The sequence below is a fragment of the Ochlerotatus camptorhynchus genome, unplaced genomic scaffold (assembly GCF_037179485.1).
Source record: "Ochlerotatus camptorhynchus isolate MF236.1 unplaced genomic scaffold, CSIRO-AGI_Acam_v1.1 ptg000434l, whole genome shotgun sequence".
Classification (NCBI taxonomy): Eukaryota; Metazoa; Arthropoda; class Insecta; order Diptera; family Culicidae; genus Ochlerotatus; species Ochlerotatus camptorhynchus.
The window spans coordinates 1,712,458-1,737,265 of record NW_027040920.1 but is presented as its reverse complement, the minus strand read 5'-3'; the positions used below and the strand labels follow the sequence as shown (position 1 = coordinate 1,737,265).

Here is a 24,808-nt window from a genome sequence, read left to right as displayed (position 1 = left end):
TGTTCTTGTTTCTCTCTTTCGCCCATCTGTTAAATTTTAAGTTTGTGTTCTGTGTTTGTAGTTTTTTTTTGTGTATTGTGTCCGAGTGATTATCGTTTCAGTGGTAGAGCGTTTTTCGCTCCCACTAGTACGGCAAAATGGACATTTTGTCGCAAGACGAAATGGACGTTTTGTCGGAAGATGACACCACTTTGCCACGCGATGGCAAGAAGGGTCGAAAACGTACGTCATCTCAGAAGAAAGATGATGTCATCCCTGGTTCATCGTCTCAGTCTGGCAAAGGACAGGCTCAGATAAACCCCCGATCGCGAGCCTATCCAGATGACTCGACTGGCCCATGGGTTGTCTACTTTCAGCCCAGAAACAAACCTTTGAATGTAATGCAAATTTCGAATGATCTGACGAAGCGATACTCGGCCGTGACTGAAATCACGAAGGTTAGGCACAATAAACTTCGTGTCTCCGTCTCTAACCTGAAGCAGGCTAACGAGATTGCTGCCTCCCAGCTCTTCACGCTCGAGTATAGAGTTTACATCCCAGCTCGTGATGTGGAGATCGAAGGTGTGGTCACCGAAGCGAGTCTGACCCCCGAGATCTTGGAGAAGCAGGCGGTTGGCCGTTTCAAGAACCGTTTGCTTCCTCCGGTGAAGATACTGGATGTCCAAAAACTGGGCTCAGTATCTGTCAGCGAGGGTAAAAAGAGTTTTACCCCCACAGACTCGTTCCGTGTGACCTTTTCTGGTTCAGCCCTTCCTCACTACATCGAGCTGGGAAAACTTCGACTACCTGTGCGCTTGTTCGTTCCCCGGGTCATGAACTGCCAAAACTGTAAGCAGTTGGGACATACGGCGTCCCACTGTGGCAGCAAGGCACGCTGTTCCAAATGCGGGGAGAAGCACGAGGATGGCGCCTGCACAGTCACTGCACCAAAATGCGTGTACTGTAAGGGAACTCCTCATGGTATCTCGTCATGCCCGGTGTACAAACAACGCGGGGAGAAATTACAACGCTCACTTAAGGAACGTTCCCGGCAGTCTTTTGCAGAAATGCTTAAGACGGCCACGCCATCGACCAACGACAAAAATCCCTTTTCTCTTTTGTCAGATGACGAGACTGACTCTGACTTGGCTGAGGAGGGAACTTCTTTCCTTTTTTCAGCACGGAAACGAAAACGCATCCGTTCGCGGAAAGTTGAGAATGAAGAATGGTGGAAAAAAGGAAGTTTCTACTCCTCCTGGATTCAGAAGAACTGACTATACCCAGGATTTTCCACCTCTCCCGGGGACATCAAAAACCCCTGATGTCCCATTTTTAAGAACAGAAGCCCCTTCTTCATCTGGGTTGTTCTCATTTGATAAAATTGTGGACGATATCCTCAAGTACCTGAATATTTCTGATCCTCTGAAAAGCATTGTTCTGGCAATGCTTCCTACTGTGAAGACCCTCTTAAAGCAATTGACATTGAAATGGCCCCTCCTTGCAGCAATCATTTCCTTCGATGGATAATTTTCCAAACGAGGTCGGGGATTTGATCACTATTCTACAGTGGAATTGTCGAAGTCTTATTCCTAAATTAGACTCTTTTAAGTTTTTAGTTCACAATAATGATTGTGATGCATTTGCTCTTTGTGAAACTTGGCTCTCTTCAGATATTGATTTTCCTTTTTATGATTTTAACATTATTCGACTGGATCGTGAGGATTCGCGTGGAGGAGGGGTACTTTTGGGGATCAAAAAGTGCCATTCCTTCTATAGAGTGAATCTTCCACAATTTCCAGGTATTGAAGTTATCGCATGTCAGGCTATTTTTAAAGGTAAGAGCCTTTGTATTGCTTCTGTTTATATTCCTCCTAGAGCCGTTGTTAATCGAAAACAACTTTCAGATATATGTTCGGTACTTCCTGCTCCACGGTTGATCATGGGAGATTTCAATTCCCACGGTACAGGCTGGGGGGAACTGTATGATGACAACCGTTCTACTTTTATATATGACCTCTGTGATAACTTCAATATGACAATACTTAACAATGGAGAAGTAAAACGTTTGGCTGGACCATCCTCGAATGGAAGTAAATTAGACCTCACACTTTGCTCTAACTCATTATCGTTGGATTGCACGTGGAATGTGATCCAAGATCCCCACGGTAGTGATCACTTGCCGATCAAAATTTCGATTGCCAGTGGGTTCAATCCGTCGGAATCCGTTAACGTCGCGTACGACCTCACCCGTAATATCGATTGGACAACGTTCAAGACCGCGATAGAGGAAGCCGTGTCGTCGGTAGAAGGGCTTCCACCGTTGGAGGAATATAACTTCCTCTCCAATCTGATCTTGGACAGCGCGCTTCGAGCTCAAACTCGGTCGGTTCCTGGAACGTCTTTGCGTAGGAAACCTCCTTCCCCTTGGTGGGACCACCAATGCACAGAGGTTTATCGTAAAAAGTCCGACGCGTTTAAGCTTTTCCGGAAACGTGGAACACCCGTGTATTTCGAAGCGTACTCGACTCTTGAACGCGAACTCAAAAGCCTCATCAAAGCCAAGAAACGCGGATACTGGCGGCAATTCGTGGACGGATTATCGCGCGAAACGTCGATGAATACGCTGTGGAATGCGGCGCGAAGGATGCGTAACCGGTCTTCAAACAACGAGAGCGAGGAGTACTCAGATCGTTGGATTCTTAAGTTCGCACGAAAAGTATGTCCTGATTCCGTGCCGGCACGGATGATTCCTCGCGAAACGACGAATTCGGTAGACGAGATCAGCCAGCCTTTTTCAATGCTGGAGCTCTCACTCGCGCTCCTTTCGTGTGGCAATTCGGCTCCGGGGGCTGATAGAATCAAGTTCAACTTGTTGAAGAACCTCCCAGACGTCGCTAAGAGGCGCATGTTGAACTTGTTTTGTCAGTTCCTAGAGCTCAATATTGTTCCGGATGATTGGAGGCAAGTGAGAGTTATAGCCATTAAAAAGCCTGGAAAACCGGCTTCAGATCATAACTCGTATCGTCCCATCGCGATGTTATCGTGCATTCGAAAATTGTTGGAGAAAATGATCCTTTTTCGCTTGGACAAATGGGTTGAGACGAACCACCTACTCTCAGATACTCAATTTGGTTTCCGTAGGGGCAAGGGAACGAACGACTGTCTCGCGTTGCTTTCCACCGAAATTCAGTTGGCTTTTGCTAAAAAAGAGCAAATGGCTTCTGTGTTCTTGGATATTAAGGGGGCTTTTGATTCAGTATCGGTTGAGGTCCTTTCAGACAAACTCCACGCATGTGGCCTTTCTTCATTAATTAATAACTTTTTGTACAATTTGCTGTCAGAGAAACATATGAGCTTTTCTCATGGAAACTCTACAGCTTCTCGATTTAGTTACATGGGCCTCCCCCAGGGCTCATGTTTAAGCCCCCTTTTGTATAATTTCTACGTCAGAGAAATTGACAATTGTCTAAGTGACAACTGCACGCTGAGACAACTTGCAGATGACGGAGTTGTGTCTATGACAGGGCCCAGAGAGGCCGACCTGCAAGGACCCTTACAGGATACCTTAGACAATTTGTCTACTTGGGCTATTCAGCTAGGTATCGAATTCTCCACGGAGAAAACTGAGTTGGTCGTTTTTTCTAGGAAGCATAGCCCAGCACAACCGAAGCTTCAACTTTTGGGTAAGCCAATCACTCATTCCATGTCTTTCAAATATCTTGGGGTCTGGTTCGATTCCAAATGCACCTGGAGATCCCACATTGAGTATCTGAGACGAAAATGCCAACAAAGGATCAATTTTCTTCGAACAATTACCGGAATGTGGTGGGGAGCCCATCCGCAAGATCTTCTAACGTTGTACAGGACAACGATTTTATCGGTTTTAGAGTACGGTAGTTTTTGCTTCCAGTCGGCGGCTAAAACGCACATCATCAAACTGGAACGGATCCAGTATCGCTGTCTTCGTATCGCGTTAGGATGCATGCACTCGACTCATACGATGAGTCTCGAAGTGTTAGCGGGCATGTTGCCACTATCTGATCGGTTTTCGGAATTATCCCTCAGGCTCCTCACCCGTTGTGAAATTATGAACCCACTGGTGATTGCAAACTTTGAGAAGCTTCTTGAGCTAAACCCCCAAACTCGTTTTATGACATTGTACTACGTGTACATAACACAGGATGTCAGCCCTTCACAGCATAATCCTCATCGTGTATGCTTCTCTGACTTCGGCAATTCAGTTAGTTTTGATTTATCTATGACGCGGGAGATTCGTGGGATCCCAGAACATCATCGTTCCATGATTGTTCCGTCAATTTACGCTGCAAAGTTTGGCCAAGTTGATTCCGCAAGATCGTTCTTCACAGATGGATCACTAATAGAGTCGTCCGCTGGTTTTGGTATTTATAACGAATTTCATAGTGTCTCCCGAATGCTTCATGCTCCTTGTTCCGTATATGTTGCTGAACTGGCGGCAATACACTATACGCTAGAAACGATTGCCTCACTTGCACCAGATCACTATTTTATTTTTACGGATAGTCTCAGTTCTGTCGAGGCTATTCGATCCATGAGGCCGGTAAAGCACTCCTCGTATTTTCTCATGAAAATACGAGAGCTTTTAAGTGCTTTATCTTTAAGATCTTTTGTCATCACCTTTGCATGGGTCCCATCTCATTGCTCGATTCCGGGCAATGAGATGGCGGACTCACTTGCTAAGGTGGGCGCTATGGAAGGCGATATTTACGATCGACAAATCGCCTACAACGAATTTTTCTTCATTTATCGTCAACAGTCACTCGTCAGCTGGCAGAATAAGTGGAGTGAAGGGAGTTTGGGACGATGGCTATATTCGATCATCCCTAAGGTGTCGAAGAGTCCTTGGTTCAAGGGGTTGGATGTGGGTCGAGACTTCATTCGTATGATGTCTCGCCTCATGTCCAATCACTATTCGTTAAACGCTCACTTGTTCCGTGTTGGGCTGGGAGACAGCAATCTCTGTGAATGTGGACAAGGTTACCAAGACGCCGATCACATCCTTTGGTCTTGTGCTGAGCATCGTGGAGTCAGATCTGAGCTGTGCGATTCCCTTCGGGCTCGAGGTAGACAACCTAATGTTCCAGTTCGGGATATTTTGGCTAGACGTGATCTGGAGTTTATGAAACTCATATATGTTTACTTTAAGAATACTAACCTTAGATTGTAAGTTTTATTAACCTTGTGTTTAGTTTGTGTATTGTGCGTGTAGTTTTTTTTAATGTTTGTTTTCAAGATGAATAGAAATTAGTTCATGTTTTAGGATTAATTAAATATTTGTATCGAAAACCACATTTCAAACCTCCCTCTCCCTTTTCCCATCCAAAAAAAATTGTAAATCTCCACTAACCTCGAGACAACCGCGAGTATCCGGTCCAGCTCCTTTAACTTATATATAATATAAGACATCAATAATGTATAACGAAAATGATAATTCGGCTCTGTAAAGTTTATTCGATTGAGCCTGTACAAATAAAGTAATTAATAAAAAAAAACAAACGCAGTCAGTACGAGAAAGCATCCTGGGAAATTATTATGTTAGATAACGCCTAATCATTTTTCTTGTCAACAGTGGTGTTTGCAGCATATCTGAGATATGACACAAACATCAAAACGGCCAGGCTTACTGCGTTGCATTTGCCGCAAAGATGATTCTGTGAATTAATTTGAGTTTAAATAAATATAATCAAACAACGATGTATTTCGTGAATCTACACAAAGATGAATACTAAGATGAAACTGTCGGAAGAAAAACTTTCTATTTTAGTGTCCTCTTTCACGGTCCCTTTCATCCAATGAATACCCCCCGTATGCAAGGTAATTTTGTGGTTTTGCTGCCCCCTCGGTAGAGATGAAATTTTGCGCACTTTTTTATCAAAACAATCACACCAAAATCAGAGATGTCCCATTTTTTAAATACTCGATTAACAACCCTAATAAACAAATACCATAAACGAACTGCATCCCAGATGGGTAAACTATCCCACAAATGGTTTGGATAATACCCCGAACACGTCGTTAAGCTCTCTTTTATGGTTATTTTTATTAAGGAACTAATAGAGATCTCCAAGCGCAATCTCACGAACACTAAAATCCAACATCCATACATAAAAATAAAGAAGAAGAAGAAACAAAAAGGTATCGCGATATCACAACTACTTAAAAAGGTAGCGCGCGGTCTCACGCACACTTGTGTGCATCTGGAGAACTCTATAGATTATTTTTTGTTCGCTGTGCTGCCATTTCTCCACCAATGAGAGTGCAACACATGTTTGAAACGATCGGTGATGATCCTCTGGAGAAGCTAATGCTTATATCGGCATGATATAACCGATTACAAATATTTTACTTTTCGGTTCGTTAATCGATTATTCGAATGAAAATCGGCCATCACTAGATGAATGTGAAACGTCATTTCAAATATAAGGACCGTACATAAATAATGATACATTTTGAAAGGGACCGGGGCTAATCACAAATTACGTCCCCACGGTAACTGAAATAAACACGAGTGTTCACCGGTTGATCTACAGGGCTATTATCATCCTAGACGCTTAAACGGCCTCAAAACAGAAATTCAATCCGGATTAACCTTGGAACTTAGGGAAAATAGCACTTCCAGCAAGGGGTAAGTCACTCAGCACATTGTGCCGAAATTAGATTCGACACAGGTTTTGCACATCTTCGGTACAACCTCGTAGGCATTGGATTGTTGTAAATAAAATGCGAGCACTGCTGGATAACTGTCATTGAAGTTGTTCACAACATTACGTGATGTTTGGCTGTATATTCAGGAACATGCTCTAATTGAATATACCAGAGGAACTCAGACCAGCAGTTCCCTTATAGATCTAAACACGAAATGTAGTTTCTAGAGTGAGCTCAAGAGGAAACAAACTGAAGAAGTCTATTCATCATCCTCTATAGTCGGTCTCCAACAATGCTTCACTCTAACGCAGGGTACGCACTCGTGGATGACTTTCCGGACAAGATTCCGGAAGCTTGTTGGCCAGAATCGTTCTCGAATAGACGAAATCATGAGGTGCTGTCCACCATGCAGCATCTTACGATGGTAGTGGACGAAGACGATGTGTGTGAACGGATCATGTTGGTCGTGAATGTACGGGTGTTTGCGACGGGTCGCAATCGATGCGTGGCAAAGCCGGCCGCCAACGGAGATTATTCCGTCTTGCAGTTGCGGGTTCAGAGACAGAATCTTCAATGATTCGCGAACTTCTCTACCATTCTTCAGATCTTTAAGCTCCTGGGAGAATCTTTCTCGTACCAATACCTTCAGAGCTTCATAAAGTTCGAGCGTTGTGAGGAATCCAAGACGTCGAATGTTGCGATTCGTTGGTTGTTTATTGTAGCGCTGAATATGTCTCTTGGAGCTGTCACTGGAAGTGTTGCCTTTGGCTTCGAGATCCGCGGGATCGAATTCCTTTTCACGGATTTGTGGGACTGAAGGCCAGTCGACGACACAGTCTGTACTTAGCCAAAACGGACCGTTAAACCAAAGCGATTCGTATTGCAGCTTAGCTGTAATCATCCCACGGGAAATTATGTCTACAGGATTGTCCCAGCCTGCTACTTGGTTCCAAGCACCATTCTTGGTAATTTGCTGAATCTCCGAAATCCTATTCGCAAAAAACTGCTTCCATCTGAACGGCGACGAAGAAATCCAACTTTTGACGATGGTTGAATCTGTCCAAAAGAAACATTTCAATTCGATGCCAATACTGTGCATGACCTTTTCGAACAGGTGAGCTAACAACAAGGCTGACGACAGTTCTAGGCGTGGAGTGGAGAGCTGCTGTTAACAAACCCACAAACACAAAACACCAGAAATACCGGGTTGCCGGGATGGGTATTTTACAAACATACGCAGCTTGCTCTATGACCGGCACAATCGGCACAGTTGCAGGACACTGACAAAAAAGATGACCCAAGATTGGTGTGCGGAGTGACCTACCTCTTGACTTCCAGACTGAATGGATCCATCACCATGATTTCCGTGTAGTTTCTATGAACCTGAACCATCTTGATACTCTCGGCACACTTGCCAGGTGCACATTTCCCCGTTTTCCGACGATCTTACCAATAATTTATTATCCTGTCATTATTATGCTGTATGATGGATGCTCGAGTCAAGCACAAAACTGATATTTGTCCTCTGTCGCACGATGATGAGATTGGTCAAGATGGCCAGTAAAGGGTGTCCCACATCAAATTGCATCACGGAAAAACGCTGTGGAAAATTACCCATTGGGTATTTTCTCTTGAAAATTTGAGCAGAAGTAGTTTAGAGTGTATTGTTTACACTGTATTTTTTATCGCTGTCAGTTTTTCGAAAGTTGGGAAAAAATGGCGTCACCTGAAAAGCAACGTCCCGAATTGCCGTCGGAAAATAACTCGGAATCGCGCAGTCAACTGAGTCGTATGATATTAAACGTTGCTACGAAACTCTGAGCATCGAACGGAAGGAGAAATGCCGTCAGAATGGATGTTCTATTAGTGATCAATCAGGATCACAAGCGTGTCGTGAAAGCGTTTTAGCGGAATCCCAATGCTTGCTCGAAAAGTTGAATCTGTCCAAGTCTTTCGTTCAGAGAGCCAAGGACCGGGACGGACTGCATACGTACAAAGTGCAGAAGGCTCCAAATCGTGACGAACGGCAAAATACGGTGGGAAAGTCACGGGCCGGGAAACTGTACACCCAGATGCTGACGAAGCCTCATTGTATCATCATGGATGATGAGACTTACGTCAAGGCGGACTTCCGGCAGCTTCCGGGGCTACTGTTCTTCACCGCTCAGCACAAGTTTGATGTTCCGGAGGAAGTGAGGAAGCAGAAACTTTCAAAGTTTGCCAAGAAATACATGATTTGGCAAGCGATTGCTCATGTGGCAAACGGAGTGTGCCATTCGTGACTACCGGGACTGTAAACGGGGAGATCTAACTCAAGGAGTGTCTACAGAAGCGTCTGCTTCCTCTGTTGAATCAACACGAGGGCCCCACGATCTACTGACCGGATCTAGCTTCGTGCCACTATTCAAATGTTGTCCTGGGGTGGTCGAAGCCAACGGGGTCACTTTCGTAACCAAGGACGCACAGGAACTAAAGCCCATCGAAAAATACTGGGCTATTATGAAGCAGACACTACGGAAGCATCCCAAAGAGGTCAAATCTGAGGAAGACATGAAGAAAAAGTGGGTTTCCGTACAGAAGAAGCTGCAACCAGATGTTGTACAGAACCTAATGAGTGGAGTTAAGTGTAAGGTGCGAGCGCACGGTTATGGTATTGAAGTTGAATGAAATAAATATGCCAAAAGCTTACTAATGTGTTATATTTTATTGTCTGAAAGTTTGAAAAGGATCGGTCTACTAGGTTATTTTCTACAGCGTTTTCTTTTCGTGATGCAATTTGATGTGGGACACCCTTTAATTAAAAGGAAGCGGCCAAATACTAACTGGAGCAGACTTTAGAAGACAATTGTGATACAGAAGATAGCGCTGGTGGTGTTGGATGGTGATGCTGACCATAAGGATGAGGATGGCGATGGTGGTGGTGCTGCTGCTGACGACCGGGGGATGTAACGACCGGAAGGGACACTTCAGCACGATCTGTCCAGTAGCACGGGGGGCGCCACCGAGCAAAAGTAATCGTCAGAGGCGGCAGCAGCAGCAACAACAACAGCGAGGAAATCGTGCTTGGGAAACGAACCACCTTCGCCGTGGTGATGTCAGCATCTTCCGTTGCTCCGGTTGCGGACCATGCCAGTAAGAGTAAGTTGAAGGCTACAGCGAAATTGTATGTTGCGGATACCAACAATTGTTTGGGGCAGTCGCAGAAATACTGCAGTGATGCCAGTTACATTAGAGATCATAAATATGTACCATGGGTGCCAAACAGTGCCAATGCGTGTGCTCAGGTGTTCCCATATTTGTTTTTGGCACACTGTGTTGAGTGACCTACCCCTTGGCCAAATGTAACAAATATATAAAATGTTTGTATCCTCTTATAAACAGAAAATCCAAACTTATCCAACCCAATTTAAACAAGTTTTTAGACCGGCCATGCTTTATGCTGTGCCAATTTGGTCTAGCTGTTGTACTACCAAGAAAAAAGCACTCCATGGCACAGTACTACCAAGGTGCATAGAATTTCGAATGTTGAGACTTTAGAACAAATGTCCAACAACATAATTAATAATTTCAGGCAAAATTTACATTTAGATAAGATTTAGTTTTAGTTTTTAGTTTTAAGATGGCAATTGTTATACTGATATGCAGGTTTAGAAAACCTGTTTAAAATATCTGAATTGCCAAAGCAGGAACAAAGTAAAAAAAACACTTAGATATATCATAAAAATTAAGGCTGGTATGTTACTGTAGTAGCTGGAGCACCTTGGTTAAAATGAAATGTGATTTAATTTAAATTTGGAACAAACCAAGAGTTAAAAAAAGGATATCGGGAACGTTATTCTTGTGAAACTGCGTTGAATTTAGTGTTAGCAAAGTGGAAAGATTACTTGGAGCGTAAAGATGCGATTGTTGCGGTTTTTTTTTATCTGAAACGCGCTTTTGAAACAATTTCTAGGCCCTTATTGTTAAGTACAATCAAGCGTTTTGGAATTACGAGTACTGCATAAATATGAAAGCTACTTATCTGACAGAACTCTATTTCCAGTCCCGGGGAAAAAAACACTGGAGTGCCCCACAGAAGTGTATTGGGGCCCCTTTTATTTATTATGTATATTAATGACATGCGACGTGTTTTACGATTTTGCGACATGAATCTTTTTGTAAATGATACTTAAATGGAGATTTGCATTCTCTAAATAGATGGTTGAAGAATAAGCAATTGAGATTGAATATAAGTAAAACCAAATTCATGTTAACTTTGCGGCATGGAGTAAATGAGAACAAGCAGACATAACACTAGCAAGTTGTTCATCGAACACCGTTAAATCAATTTAAATGTTTTTAAGTTGACATTGCCAGGGCTGTTACAACAGGCGCGGATTTCGCGATTTACGCGGATTTCGCGATTTTCGCGGATTTGTCGCAGATTTAAACTTCCAGTCGCGAAAATCGCGGAAACATTAAATGATGTCGCGAAAATCGCGAAGGGATTATTTTGCTGTCATCAATTTTGTTGTTCATTTGGCTCTCAATTTTTTACCGGTGCAAACCAAACACTCCCTATGTCCAAACAGATTCAAAGTGTCTATGTGGATCGTGCCCGACCTATTGCTACGTATACAAGATCTTATAGGTTCTGAAATCATTCTGGAGATCAGATTATTTTTCTACTAGATCACTCAAGACTAATTCAATATCTGTAGTATCGAAATATGCCCAAACAAATTTGCAGTGTCTATGTGAATCATGCCAACCTATCTCCGTGTATGCCAAATGTTCTAGGATCTCCAAATTGATATTTCGATGCTACCAATATTATCCCAGTCTTTGTTGATCTAGTAAAACAAATCATCTGAACTGCAGGACGATTTGGAGAACCTAGATCGTCTGGTATACGCGGAAATAATTAAACATTATCCATATAGACACTATGAATCTGTTTGGACATATTTCGATACTACAGACTTTATCCCAGTCATGGTTGATCTAGTAGAATAAATCATCTGAACTCCAGAACGATTTGGAGAACTTAAAACATCTGGTATACATGGCAATAGTTCATGCATGATCCACATAGACACTGTGCATCTGTCAGGAAATATTTCGATACTAAAGACATTGTCCCAATCTCGGTAGTAGATCAAATTATCTGAACTCCAGGATGATTTGAAGATCCTTGAACATCTGGATCACTCGGAAATAGATCTTGTATGATCCACAGACTACTCGATACTACAGACATTATTGCAGTCTTGGTTGATCTAGTAGAACAAATAACTAATGTTCGGGACGATTTGGAAAACCTATAATTTCCGGCATACATAGTTATAAGTCGTGCATGAGCTACAAAGTCACATATATACGATTCGGTTATGATTTGACAACGAAAAGTGCTAGGTTCATATTAGAAATAAAAAAATCATGAAAATGTCTCACCATTGACCAGACCCCAAGGAATATCCGTCTAAATACACAACCGCGACGTGACCAACAAGTGTGACTTATGAAACTCGATTGTAATTTCTCGATTATATGCAGGGTGTTTGGTTTGAATCGGTAAAAAATTGAGAAAACTAGAGTCAAATTAACATTTTGAACAGCAAAATACGTCAGAGACGCAAAGGTTAATTTTCAAGAAAATATGTATTCAAAAGAATATCATAATGTATATATGTTGTATGTATTATGTTCACTAATTACTCAGAATTTATACTATACATAAATAACTGAAGATGAAACATTGTATGTCATTCAGAATCATGAGATCAAAGCGAATTTAACATGGAATAGATATTTTGGAATTTTGTGGCCATATCCTGGTTCACCGGATAATCTGGATTGACCGATGAAACTGGCTTTCGTGAAAATGAACCCCACATGTGAAAAAGGCATACAAAATTTGTGTAAACAACCCTTTCCCATACAAATTATAAAGCTCTCCCGCAAATCTAGATCGTAACCAAATTCGTTCAAATTTGACACAGTTGTTGGGGACCTCGATGCGAATCGAAAGAGCTGTGTGGAGATCAGTCCGCATCGTGCTCTCTTGCCGTGCGGATCTATTTGCTTTTTGCTTAAGGAAGTGTTACTACTACCTAAAGCTACAACAAATTTAAACAGCACTTTTCAGTGCTCAACCTGTAAAAATTTTCTACCTTGTTCAACTCCTCTTATTCCTCTTCGATCCTTGTTTGGACCCTACCCGAGGTAATACTTCTTGGATATCGATTTGGAAAATTCCTCTTCGATCCTTCAGATTCTTATAGTAATCTGCTTGGAAGTCGATTAGGATAAAAAATTTACTGCCGCCATGGCGCCCAAACGCAAAAGAAAGGGGCAAACTCTTGACCCCCCTTCTGAAGAAATTAATTTGAGTATTCAATTTGATTTGCTCACGGATGATGAGAATGATCCATCATCCAAGAAAAATTCTAGTAAACTTTCCCGGCTTAATGCCAAGAAGGAAAAGATTCCCCCTATTGTGGTAACCACTACCGATTTCCATGCTCTTCGCATGGAACTTTTGAATTTCGTGAAAGTTAAGTTTTCACTACAAATTGGACGTCGGGGTGAATGCCGTGTATTGGCTGAAACCTTGGACGGATTTAAATGTCTTCTCAAGTATCTTACTGAGAAGAAGCACAAATTTTTTACTTACGACACCAAAACTGAACGTGTGTTCAAGGTTGTCATGAAAGGACTGTCCAGTGGTAAATCTCTGGATCAGATCAAAGATGAACTGGCAAAATTACTTGGAGTTGTGCCACTCCAAGTAATCAAAATGAAAATGAAATCCCGTCCTGGCGATTCGCGCAACGGGATTTCTAATGATTTTTATTTAGTTCACTTCAAGTCTAGTGAACTAAACAACCTTAAGGCCTTAGAAAAAGCTAGCCTTATGCTCCATGTCCGAGTGAAGTGGGAACACTTCAGGAAGACTGGAGGAAATTTCCAAAACCTCACTCAGTGCCGTAAGTGCCAGGGATGGGGTCACGGAACTAAAAATTGCTACATGCCAGCTAAATGCATGAATTGTGGTGATTCCTCTCACGCAAAGGACGACTGTCCTGTGAAGGAAGATCCTAAGAAATTTAAATGTTCAAATTGTGGTGAAAACCACAAATCCAATTTTTGGGAATGTAAGACTCGCAAAGCGATCCTACAATCTCGTTCTAACCGACAGGTAGGAAACGCTCCACGTTTCCGACCAGGTACAAATTCCTCTGCTGTTAACAACGGTCAGCGAGGAACAAATTCTACATTCGTACCCGTAGGTACAAATATCTCCCCTGCTTCAAATGTTTCATCTGTACCTACTCCCCTCGCTGCTAACAATGTTCAGCGAGTTAATGGAGCTACCTATGCTGCTATTGCAGCGGGTAGAAATCAAAATACTAACCAACGTTCTAACGGAAATTTTGACAATTTTGACTTAGGAAGCATTACTGCTCCTAAAATGGAATTTTTACAGAATTCATTAATTGACATGATTTCTGATATGCTTAAATCTAACTCCATGTTTGATGCTATTCAAACTGGAGTAAAATTTGCTAATAATATTGTCATGACTTTAAAATTCAGTAATGGATTTTAAAGCATTAAACATTTTAAATTGGAATGCTCGATCTCTTAAAGATAATGAAGACGAGCTATTTAATTTTTTGAGAGTTCATAACGTGCATATTGCCGTTATAACTGAAACGTTCCTTAAACCTGACCATAAGGTTAAGAAGGACGCAAATTACTTGATTTATAGAAATGATCGTCTTGATGGACCCTGTGGTGGCGTTGCCATCATTATTCATAGACGAATCAAGCATAAAATTCTTTCTTCATTTGAAACCAAAGTTTTTGAAACTTTGGGAGTTTCTGTTGAAACAAAATTTGGACAACTTACGTTTATAGCTGCCTATTTGCCATTCCAATGCGTAGGCCAGCAAAAGAATTTTCTCAAGGGTGACCTTCAGAAACTTACCCGTCATAGGTCTAAATTCTTCATTATTGGTGATTTTAATGCAAAACACCGCTCATGGAATAATGCTCAAAGCAATTCCAATGGTAATATTCTGTTTGATGATTGTTCTGCAGGTTATTACACTATTCAATATCCAAACAGCCCAACATGCTTTTCTTCTGCAAGAAATCCCTCAACTATTGATTTGGTCTTAACTGATTCATGTCATCTTTGTAGCCAATTGGTTACCCATGCTGACTTCGGTTCTGATCACCTTCCAGTAACTTTTGAAATATCCCAAGAAATAATTTCTAATCCCAACAGCTTTACTTTCAATTACCATAGGGCTGATTGGGAGCAATATCGAACATTTATGGAATATAACTTCGATCCAAACATTCCTTTGCAAACCAAAGATGAAATTAATTATGCTCTAGAATCTCTGACTACTTCTATAGTTGAAGCAAGAGCTGCCTCAGTACCAAAATGCGAGGTTAAATTCGATTCAATTATAATAGACGATGATCTTCAGCTCTTGATCCGTCTTAAAAATGTCCGTAGGAGACAATTTCAAAGAACACGCGATCCTGCCATGAAAGTTATCTGGCGGGATTTGCAAAAACAAATTAAAAAGCGATTCTCTGCCCTGAGGAACAAAACTTTTGAAAATAATGTTTCTAAATTAGACCCGAGTTCCAAACCCTTTTGGAAACTCACAAAAATTTTGAAAAAACCTCAAAAGCCAATTCCAGCGCTTAAAGAAGGTGGTAAAATTTTGATCACAAATTTGGAAAAAGCTCAGAAACTTGCTAAGCAATTCGAGAGTTCCCATAATTTCAGTTTGGGTCTTACTAGTCCTATTGAGAATCAGGTTGCTCGGGATTTTCGGAATATTTTCTCTCGGGAAAATATTTTTGTAGATTCCTGGGGGACTGATTTGGACGAAGTAAGGTCTATAACTAAAAAATTTCAAAATATGAAAGCTCCAGGTGATGATGGAATTTTCTATATCCTCATCAAAAAACTCCCAGAGAGTACCTTGTCTTTCCTGGTAAAATTATTTAACAGATGTTTCCATTTGGCATACTTTCCTGATAAATGGAAAAATGCAAAAGTTGTTCCAATTTTGAAGCCGGATAAAAATCCAGCTGAAGCTTCTAGCTACCGTCCAATAAGTTTGCTTTCTTCAATAAGTAAACTTTTTGAAAAGATAATTTAGAATAGAATGATGCTTCACATCAATACGAACTCAATTTTTGCAGATAAGCAGTTTGGATTTCGCCATGGGCATTCTACTACTCATCAACTCTTAAGAGTTACCAATTTAATTCGTTCAAACAAATCTGAAGGCCACTCAACTGGAGTTGCTCTTCTAGACATAGAAAAAGCATTCGACAGTGTTTGGCATGAAGGTTTGATAGCTAAATTGAAAAAGTTTAATTTTCCACTTTACATTATGAAATTAGTTCAAAATTATTTAACTGACAGAACTCTGCAGGTAAATTATCAAAATTCCAAATCTAATCGACTACCTGTTAGAGCAGGAGTTCCTCAGGGTAGTATTCTTGGGCCTATATTGTATAACATTTTCACTTCGGACCTCCCTGATTTGCCTCAGGGTTGCCACAAATCTTTGTTCGCTGATGACACAGGCATTTCCGCTAAAGGAAGAAGTCTTCGTGTTATTTGCAGCAGACTGCAGAAAAGTTTAGATATTTTCTCTTCTTATTTACAAAAATGGAAGATTTCTCCCAACGCTTCCAAAACTCAACTTATAATATTTCCACATAAGCCCAGGGCTTCCTTTTTGAAACCTAGTAGTAGTCACATAGTCACTATGAACGGAGTTCCAATTTCCTGGTCAAACCAAGTGAAATATCTTGGATTAATACTTGACCATAAATTAACTTTTAAAGATCACATTGAGGGCATTCAAGTCAAATGTAACAAATATATAAAATGTTTGTATCCTCTTATAAACAGGAAATCCAAACTTTGCCTGACGAATAAACTTCTAATATTTAAACAAGTTTTTAGACCGGCCATGCTTTACGCTGTGCCAATATGGTCTAGTTGTTGCACTACCAGGAAAAAAGCACTTCAAAGGATTCAGAACAAAATTCTGAAGATGATTTTGAAGTTACCTCCCTGGTACAGTACTACCGAAGTACATAGAATTTCGAATGTTGAGACTTTAGCACAAATGTCCAACAAAATAATTAATAATTTCCGGCAAAAATCGTTACAATCCTCAATTGCAACGATTAATTCCCTTTATACTTAGATAAGATTTAGTTTTAGTTATTTAGTTTTAAGCTATCAATTGTTATACTGACATGCAGGTTTAAAAAACCTGTTTAAAATACTGAATTGTCAAGACACGAACAATGTAAAACACTTAGATATATATCATAACAATTAAGGCTGGTAAGTTACTGTAGTAACTGGAGCACCTAGGTTAAAAATGAAATGTAATTTATTTTGAATTTGGAACAAATAAAGAGTTAAAAAAACAAAAAAAAAAAAAAAAAGCTGTGTGGAGCAGGTAGTTGTAAAATTGACCCACCCTAATCGACATACATATTCAGCTCATTATTTTGGGATTTTGTGTAATCTAGATGTAATTCTCTCGTTCAATTTAGGAAGCCACTTTTCGTTGTTGTTTTGTTAACCATAAGTTTATGTTTGTTAAAATCATCATTCCCTTGAACATCAACCTCTACCCCAAAAGGTAGTTTTGAAACATCGATTGCCTTTACTTCTCCCATAAACGACAACTGCTGGAGTACTAGGTGATCCTATCAGCAGTTTTTGTTTATTTTTGCATTTCTTTGCATTTCATTCACCTACACTCTTGACTGGCGTCGTCGTCGTCGTCGTCGTCGTCGTCGATCGACGTCTCCAACTCTCGATTATTATTTTCAATGGGACGTATCTGCTTTTGTAAACAAAGATTCAAACGTCAATTTGTCGAAATTCTAAGCACTCCCACGCAAACAACAACACCATCTAATTGGGAAAACATTACCCTTTCTGAAGGTGTTGTTTGCTTGCGTGGGACGAGCTTAGAGTTTCAACCAATTGACGTTTGAATCTTTGTTTACAAAAGCAGATACGTCCTTTTTGAAAAAGTATTCGAGAACAAACTGTTGTCGAGGCACCACACAGCTGAGAACCAAACCGAATACTAACAGCTGAGTGTGCGCCACAGAGAAGACATGCAAGTGTTGAGTTGCGCATTTTGCCCTGCTGTGGTGTACGAAATTCTGCGCCATGATCCATGAAAGGTATGGGATGTGTAGAGCGCGGCGGCAGCACAGTCGCACTTGGTCTTTCGTTCATATCACTAGGGCCATTGCGTGCACCCGCCGATTCACTACGATCTACGTTCGTTTGCATTGCACCGGTTTGTAAGTCGCGTTTCTGCATCGTTTTCTCTCCGCTCTCTTGCCTATTTTCGTTACATCGATCTATTTTAAGTCCGTTCCTAAGTCACCGTAACATGCTGTAATGTTCTTTTTATATCTCGTTCCCTTTCACAGATGCAGGGAACTGGAACAGGAGCTGCTTGAACTGCAGGAGTTCACCAATCTGGAAAAGAATCTGGACTTGGCCGTCATAAAGCGGAAACTGCATTCCGGTGAAGATATTCGGGGCGAACTGCGCTACAGAGAGGAACGGGACAGCTTCGAAGAAAGGTAAGTTGGGCCTCACTTTGTTTAGATATACCTGCGTGGATAATGGCTATACTAGTTATCTTTCCGGAATTGTGTGGGTGGGAAAAATATTTTACCGGTTCACGGCTATCACGCTGCTTGGGTCGTCGAGAGAGAAAAAGACCCACCAAGAAGCAGCAGCGGTAAATAAATCAGTCAGATAAGGAAACATTAGCTTGTGAGCCACTCGAGCAACAAATGCAAGGTGTAATATAATTGATTGAAATTTGATGGCAATTGTGTCGGATGTCGGAGTGGATTGAATGCGAAATTGGAGCCCCCCAGTAAGTTGGGGTGAGAGGTGCTATTAAACTATCTGTCCAATGAATGCATTGGAAATCGTTTTCTACCTACTACTGGACTGGTGGCGGCAGTGTGTGTGTGTGTGTTTGATCAGTCATTAAAGCAGTGTTAATTGATTATGAAGAAACGGTAGCTGATTGATGTGGTCGTATTTAATAGGTAGTGGGATCATGTGTGAATGGAACTCCTTTCCTCGGATGACCGTTTTGCAACCTTACACACTACTTTCAACTAGTAGTTTCATGTTACATCCGAGGTGTTGAGCAGATTTACGATGATGTTTCGAATGTAGATCATCCCATTTTCAATTCATAGTTAGAATAAGGAGCGTAAGATTGGGATATATGAAACATGAGACACGATCAAGTGGCTTCAGCGTAGGTTCTTGAAAAGCAACGAATCTTAACGACGTGCAGTAGCATTGAAAATAATCACTTAATTTCTCTTGATCATTGTTTCTGCTTCCCGAAGCATAACGGAGCAATTGTTTGCCGAGGAAATCTGGCCAGGTTTCTCGTTACTTGCCTGTTCTTTTTGTTGATCAAGATGTTGTATTCACGAGGGTTAGGCATGTAAGACTTGCTTGGAGTGATAAATATCTTGACATTTGCTATGTTTCAGTGCATTTTGTTTCAAATTTTGCCATGGTACTTACAATGCTGCTGTAGTGGAGTAGTCTGGCTGATCAACAACATTATGAAAAATGTTGCTCTTCCAACTTATCAATGTTATTTACTATTACATTGGTGGTTGAAATCTGGGTTTTGATGTTTCAATGGAAATGTCTTCTTCTTCTTCGCATTTCAAGCTTATTGCATATCGCATATTAGCTTATTGCGTGCTCTCAACTTAGTGTTCTAGATGCACTTCCACAGTTATTAATTGAGAGCTTTCGATGCCTGTACCATTTTTGCATTGGTATAATTGTGTGGCAAGTCCAATCATACTTCTATGTCCAGGGAAGTAGAGAAATTTTCCTACCCGAAAAATTCCTAGACCGGACCGGGAATCGAACCCAGCCACCTCCAGCATGGTCTTGCTTTGTAGCTGCGCCTTTACCGACTGAGCTAAGGGAGACCCCCAATGGAAATGTGTTTGATGTATTTATTAACTCTTTCAGCACCAGACCAAAATCATATTTTTTACTCTTTTTACAAGGTGTCAATTTCTTGGAAAAACCTGGTCAATCGGGGAATCTCAGGGAATTCTATTTATGACCTGGAAATTCAATCCCGTAGCATGTTGATCAACAATGTAACACTTAAGAAACGAAGAGAAATTGCTATGACCTCTTTTGTTAATGATGTAATCTCACAGCGCGTAAATTTAGAAATTAGCATGTTTTAATTGTGAAAATTCAGAATTTATTCCAAGTATCACCTCATATAACAACTTATGGAAAAAGTGGACCAATCAATAGAATGATGAATGTCTATAATAAAAACTGTGAATTTTATCTCGTGGAGCTTTGCTGTTTTACATATTTATCAATTATTAGGGAATTAGGCATAACGACATATTGAAGGATGTTTTTTAGCAATGTTATGTCACAGCCATAATATTATTGGTTTGGTTTATAAGGTTTTCCAAAATTTCTAGACATCAGATGTATGAACTCATGATTTTCGCCTTAGAGGTATGGATTCAGATCTTTATGTTTTACAGACTAACCTCGGTATTCAAAGATGTCCTAATCTTGGTACCTGTAATTTGCATGCCAAGCCTGATCGGGCATGCAAGGAGTTTGAGATAGCATAAATCCTCTATCTTCAAGTAGCTTCGTAACAGGATATGTCTCGCTCAGCCTTATACTAGAACTACTTCACTCGGAAAACTGTAGCAAAAGAATTCAATCACTTTTCTTCCAAGGACACCAAATCAAATTCTAAAAAATTACTCTGTAAGCTATCGTAATAGGAACAACAACAAAATCGCTGCTTGTCACGGGCGCGAACGGAATGCGAGTGAGAGAAAAGAATAGAGATTTTGTAATTTTTTTACACTTTACCTCATAATATGAAAGTTGTAAGCATATATTGCATATATATGTAAACAAGAGAATATAATAGTGTATGTTATATAAAGTTGATTGATTCTAAGAATCATTGCAAGTTTAAAGGTTTAAAGGATTCTTCAAGACCAAATTATGGCCTACAAAACTATGATACAATCAAAATTGTTACTTGGGATGAGTATATATGATCCCTCTGATTGAGGTCACTTTTGGCTCAATTTCAGACTCCAACCTCTCCGATTTGAATAAAACTTTGCATAATTGTTTGTTATGGTCAATTATTCATATTTAAACGAAACTTCGTTCATTTTGTGTCTCGAAAAATTCTTCAAAATGACGTATTAGAAATTGTTCAGCAAATCATAACTCGAAACAGTCACTTCCCTACGAACTGACGCCTGAGACAAAGTTGTGGGAAAAAATATTTGATTTTCTAGAAAAAATATAACACTTTGAAAAATTTCAAGCAATTTTGGGTAATCATCATCGCTCATAGTAGAGCGTTGGAGACGGTTGGTTTAGGTCCGGCATCGTTGACTCATGCCGTGGCAAAATAGCGTCATGAGCATGCGATGAGGATTACTGAGCTTCCCCTCTCTGATGAACCATTGCACGAGAGAACCAAAGTTCTAGCCTGAAGTGATAGTAGGGGAAATGTACGTAATGTCGGCCTAAGTGTCCCTAATTTGGGTCCATACATAAGTTCAGCAATCGACTAAATTTTCAATAGCAACCAGGCATATCCATTATTACCGTCCCAATGACGCGTTCATCTAGATAAAATTGATAAATAGTAGATTTTTAGTGATGGGCCCAGTCTTAGATCCATGGGCCAACAGAGCCGCGTTGTAGAACGCTTACGTGTAGGCACTGACGTTGGGTTTATCGCAAATCACTGTTATTTTATTTATTTTTACACAGATAGATTTATTTGGGTTTACACGGGAATTGTACTATTGAAATATTTCAGAAAACGCCCAACAATGCTCCTTCTATTTGCGTGACAAGCTTTCATTGTTGTTTTCATTGAAGTAGGGTTAACTACCCCATTTCCGGCCTATTAAGCACAATCCGCACTTAGTCTTTCTTAATCTACACGCTTATTCAGATCAACTCAAAATTGAGTCGAATGTGCTCATATCAGCTGCAGGTATGGCTACTCAAAAGTGAGTAGCCTTATGTTGACTCACTTTTGAGTAAACGGTGATTACACGGAGATCTGAGTTACATTTACTCACTGTCAAATGAATGAGCTTTTGAGTCAGTTTTACTCAATTTTATCAATGTGATTAAATTAGTGCAGCATGATTTTAAATACTTTCAATTAATGTTATAGAGAAAACAAAATATCTTAAGTTATTTATTTATTCATGTTATAGCATAAATGACATGTGTTCATAACAAGTATGTAATCTAGTTAATCTAGTTCAGCTTGTATTGCCTCGGCAATGAATCCGCACACGTCATTAACTGCTTTTCGACCGCTATGTTCCATGGTTTTGTAAACCAGGATGTTAAACACATCGTGCAACATCTGAATTCGGGTTGGCACCTTGATCCCAAACACACTGAAGCATTTGAGATACAGATCAAAAATGCGACGAATTGACGGATCCTTTACAATTTCCACTCCTTCGAAAGCAATTGTATACGAACCACATTTGAATCCTTCTGCCTCACAAATAATGGACGGTAGGCAATCATCTTCACCAGTACGTGCGATATTCTCTAAGATATTCTGAAAACAATATGAATGATGTTGAAAAATAACTAACTTTAAATTAAATATTACAATGTATACCGTTGACCACTGCATCAATGGGGCTGCCAGTACATGCTCAGCATTGGAAAAACCATTGCCTTGAGGTGCGTATCGGCTACCTGTTCCTTTTCGGTGCAATCTTGCGAAGATCCTCAAAATTCCTCGAAGATGAACTACAATTAAAGAACATTTTATAATCAGAACAAGTGAAACATATAGTAATATAAGAGGTCTTGACGTAGGAATCAATTAATATTGGTATATTGGTTTAAGCTCTACTGCTCCAAATCCAATTCTGTGTGCTTTTAAGATTCAAGTTGCGTATGCTATTAAAGCAGTAGAGCTAAAATCTGACACATCAACTATACTAATAAGAAATACATCGAATTCAATAACGTACTATCTTCCACTCCATTGAAAAGGTGTGAGGTGAGCAGCAGCCCTTTGGAGATCACCGGAGTGAAATCGAGATTTTGTCCTACATTAGGGTTGAGACGATAGAACGCTTGATGAATCTAAAAATTGAGAAGAAAAAGTTTTGTGATAAGTCTTGTCACTGAACTTGATTTAAAGTATACAATTACCATTTCACCTCCATAAGATCGAAGATGTGGCAGTGTTTCTAGAATTCCGATGACGCAAGTGCTTTCCTTATGGAGCAGCGCGAGGATTGGGTGGCACTCAAGCATAACTCGCTCAATTCTTACTTTGTTAGCCAGATCTGGAATAAGATCAATCACGCTTTGGGATAACTCAATGAGCGATGTTTGGATTGAACTGGCGGGCTTTCTTGTAATTGGAGGGCGAATAAATTTTTTTTTGTCTTTCGGCAACGATTTGATAACATTTCTAACTCGGTGATAGATGTATCCGGAATGTTTTCCAGTATCATAACCACTGTGCAGCCAGAAAAATGCAGACTGAAATTTAAAAAAAATCTATAAGAACTTATTGGCTATAGAATTATTTTTTATGGTGTTAGTATACCTCTACAGGTGCCTGATTATTTATACGGGTTTGTTGAAGTTGGGGAAATGTGTGAACCACTGATTTAGCCAGATTCCATTGTTTGGCTGTAGTAGGATATCTAGGATAAATAAATAAATATAAATAAAGATAAATAAATAAATTCTAATAAAAATCATACATATTGCAGCGTTGACAACGTGTAGCACATCACAATGCGTAGTATTTAGTATAGGGTAACGATTTCTATTTTTTTAAAGAAAAAAGCACTTACCCGCGTCCATTGTAGATCATGTCTTCAAACTGTTTACAAATTATGCGTACCATACCACGGAGGTCGTTTTCCTTTGGGATATGCCCACGATCCAGAACATCATAGACTATCTGTCGAAATTTTGAATCCTGGATAAGCATGGTTCGTACATTCTAAAAATTAGAGGCATTTACAATGGTGTTTATAATGGATCTGTTTTAGCTACTCACGTCTTGCGAATTCAGCTGGGCACTTTCATTCAAACTTCCTTCGGCTTGACGTTCGTTCTCGTTAGTACGCATTTTTTCTGCAACTGATAGAATAATCTTTCTCGGCCCTTTTGCGGTGATACCCATCTCTTCGAGATCAGCGTCGTCCAACAATAACAACGAATCGTTGTTGATTTTTTGAGCTTTAATTAAACAAATATATTTTTACAAATTGCAGTGATAATTGTATTAATGCATGTATTATATACTATTTTATGCAATATTATGAACAGTTTAGTTATATGTAAATTAGAAGATGAGTTTTTTCTGTAATTGGTGCGATAGTCATGCAGTTCTTTGAACATTATTAGTTACGTTTAAACATTCAAGATTTGTTTATAGAAATGAGGAGATATGATTATTTAAATTTAACGCAATTTCTACCACTGGTTATGGCAGCACCTTCTAAGATTCCATCAAAAATGTGTAGAAATTTAAAAAAATAAGCTATTGATAACATTTGTAGAAAAAAACCTGGCCAATCATTGGAAGGGGTTTAATATTTAATAATTTTTTATAATTAAAAAAAATTAAAGAAATCCAAGAGTTGAAACTTCGCATTATGGTTCGCTAGGGACCAATTTTGTGCCAAAATTCGGCCGGTAGAATTTTTGAACTTTTTTTTTCACGAAATATGTATATGATCTGTGCACTGGAAACGATATTCCGGATTAAATAATATGATTTCGGCATTAAAGTTATTTGTGGATAAAAAGTTCAAAATGTTTACTAAAAGCTGATTTTGACCGATTTTTAAGTGTCTATTTCAGAAAATCATAAATTAAGAATTTGGAAAATATGTTTTTGTTGTTGAATTTTCTAATATTTGTTTTGAGGAATTTTGGTACAAACTTAGTTCATTGTCCCTAGAGAACAATTTTGCGGTTTCAAGGAGAGAAGAGGAAAAAATA

The 24,808-nt window shown here is 39.9% G+C and overlaps 1 protein-coding gene across 2 annotated transcripts in view; it reads left to right on the top strand.

The window, feature by feature from the left end:
* Positions 1-24,808, top strand: part of cmet (CENP-meta) — a 69,565-nt gene that overhangs the window by 20,470 nt on the left and 24,287 nt on the right. For both annotated transcript variants that reach the window (XM_065234545.1, XM_065234544.1), the window contains one exon: positions 18,157-18,312. In XM_065234545.1, the coding sequence (XP_065090617.1) occupies positions 18,157-18,312 (156 nt within the window). The remainder of the gene's footprint in view (positions 1-18,156; positions 18,313-24,808) is intronic.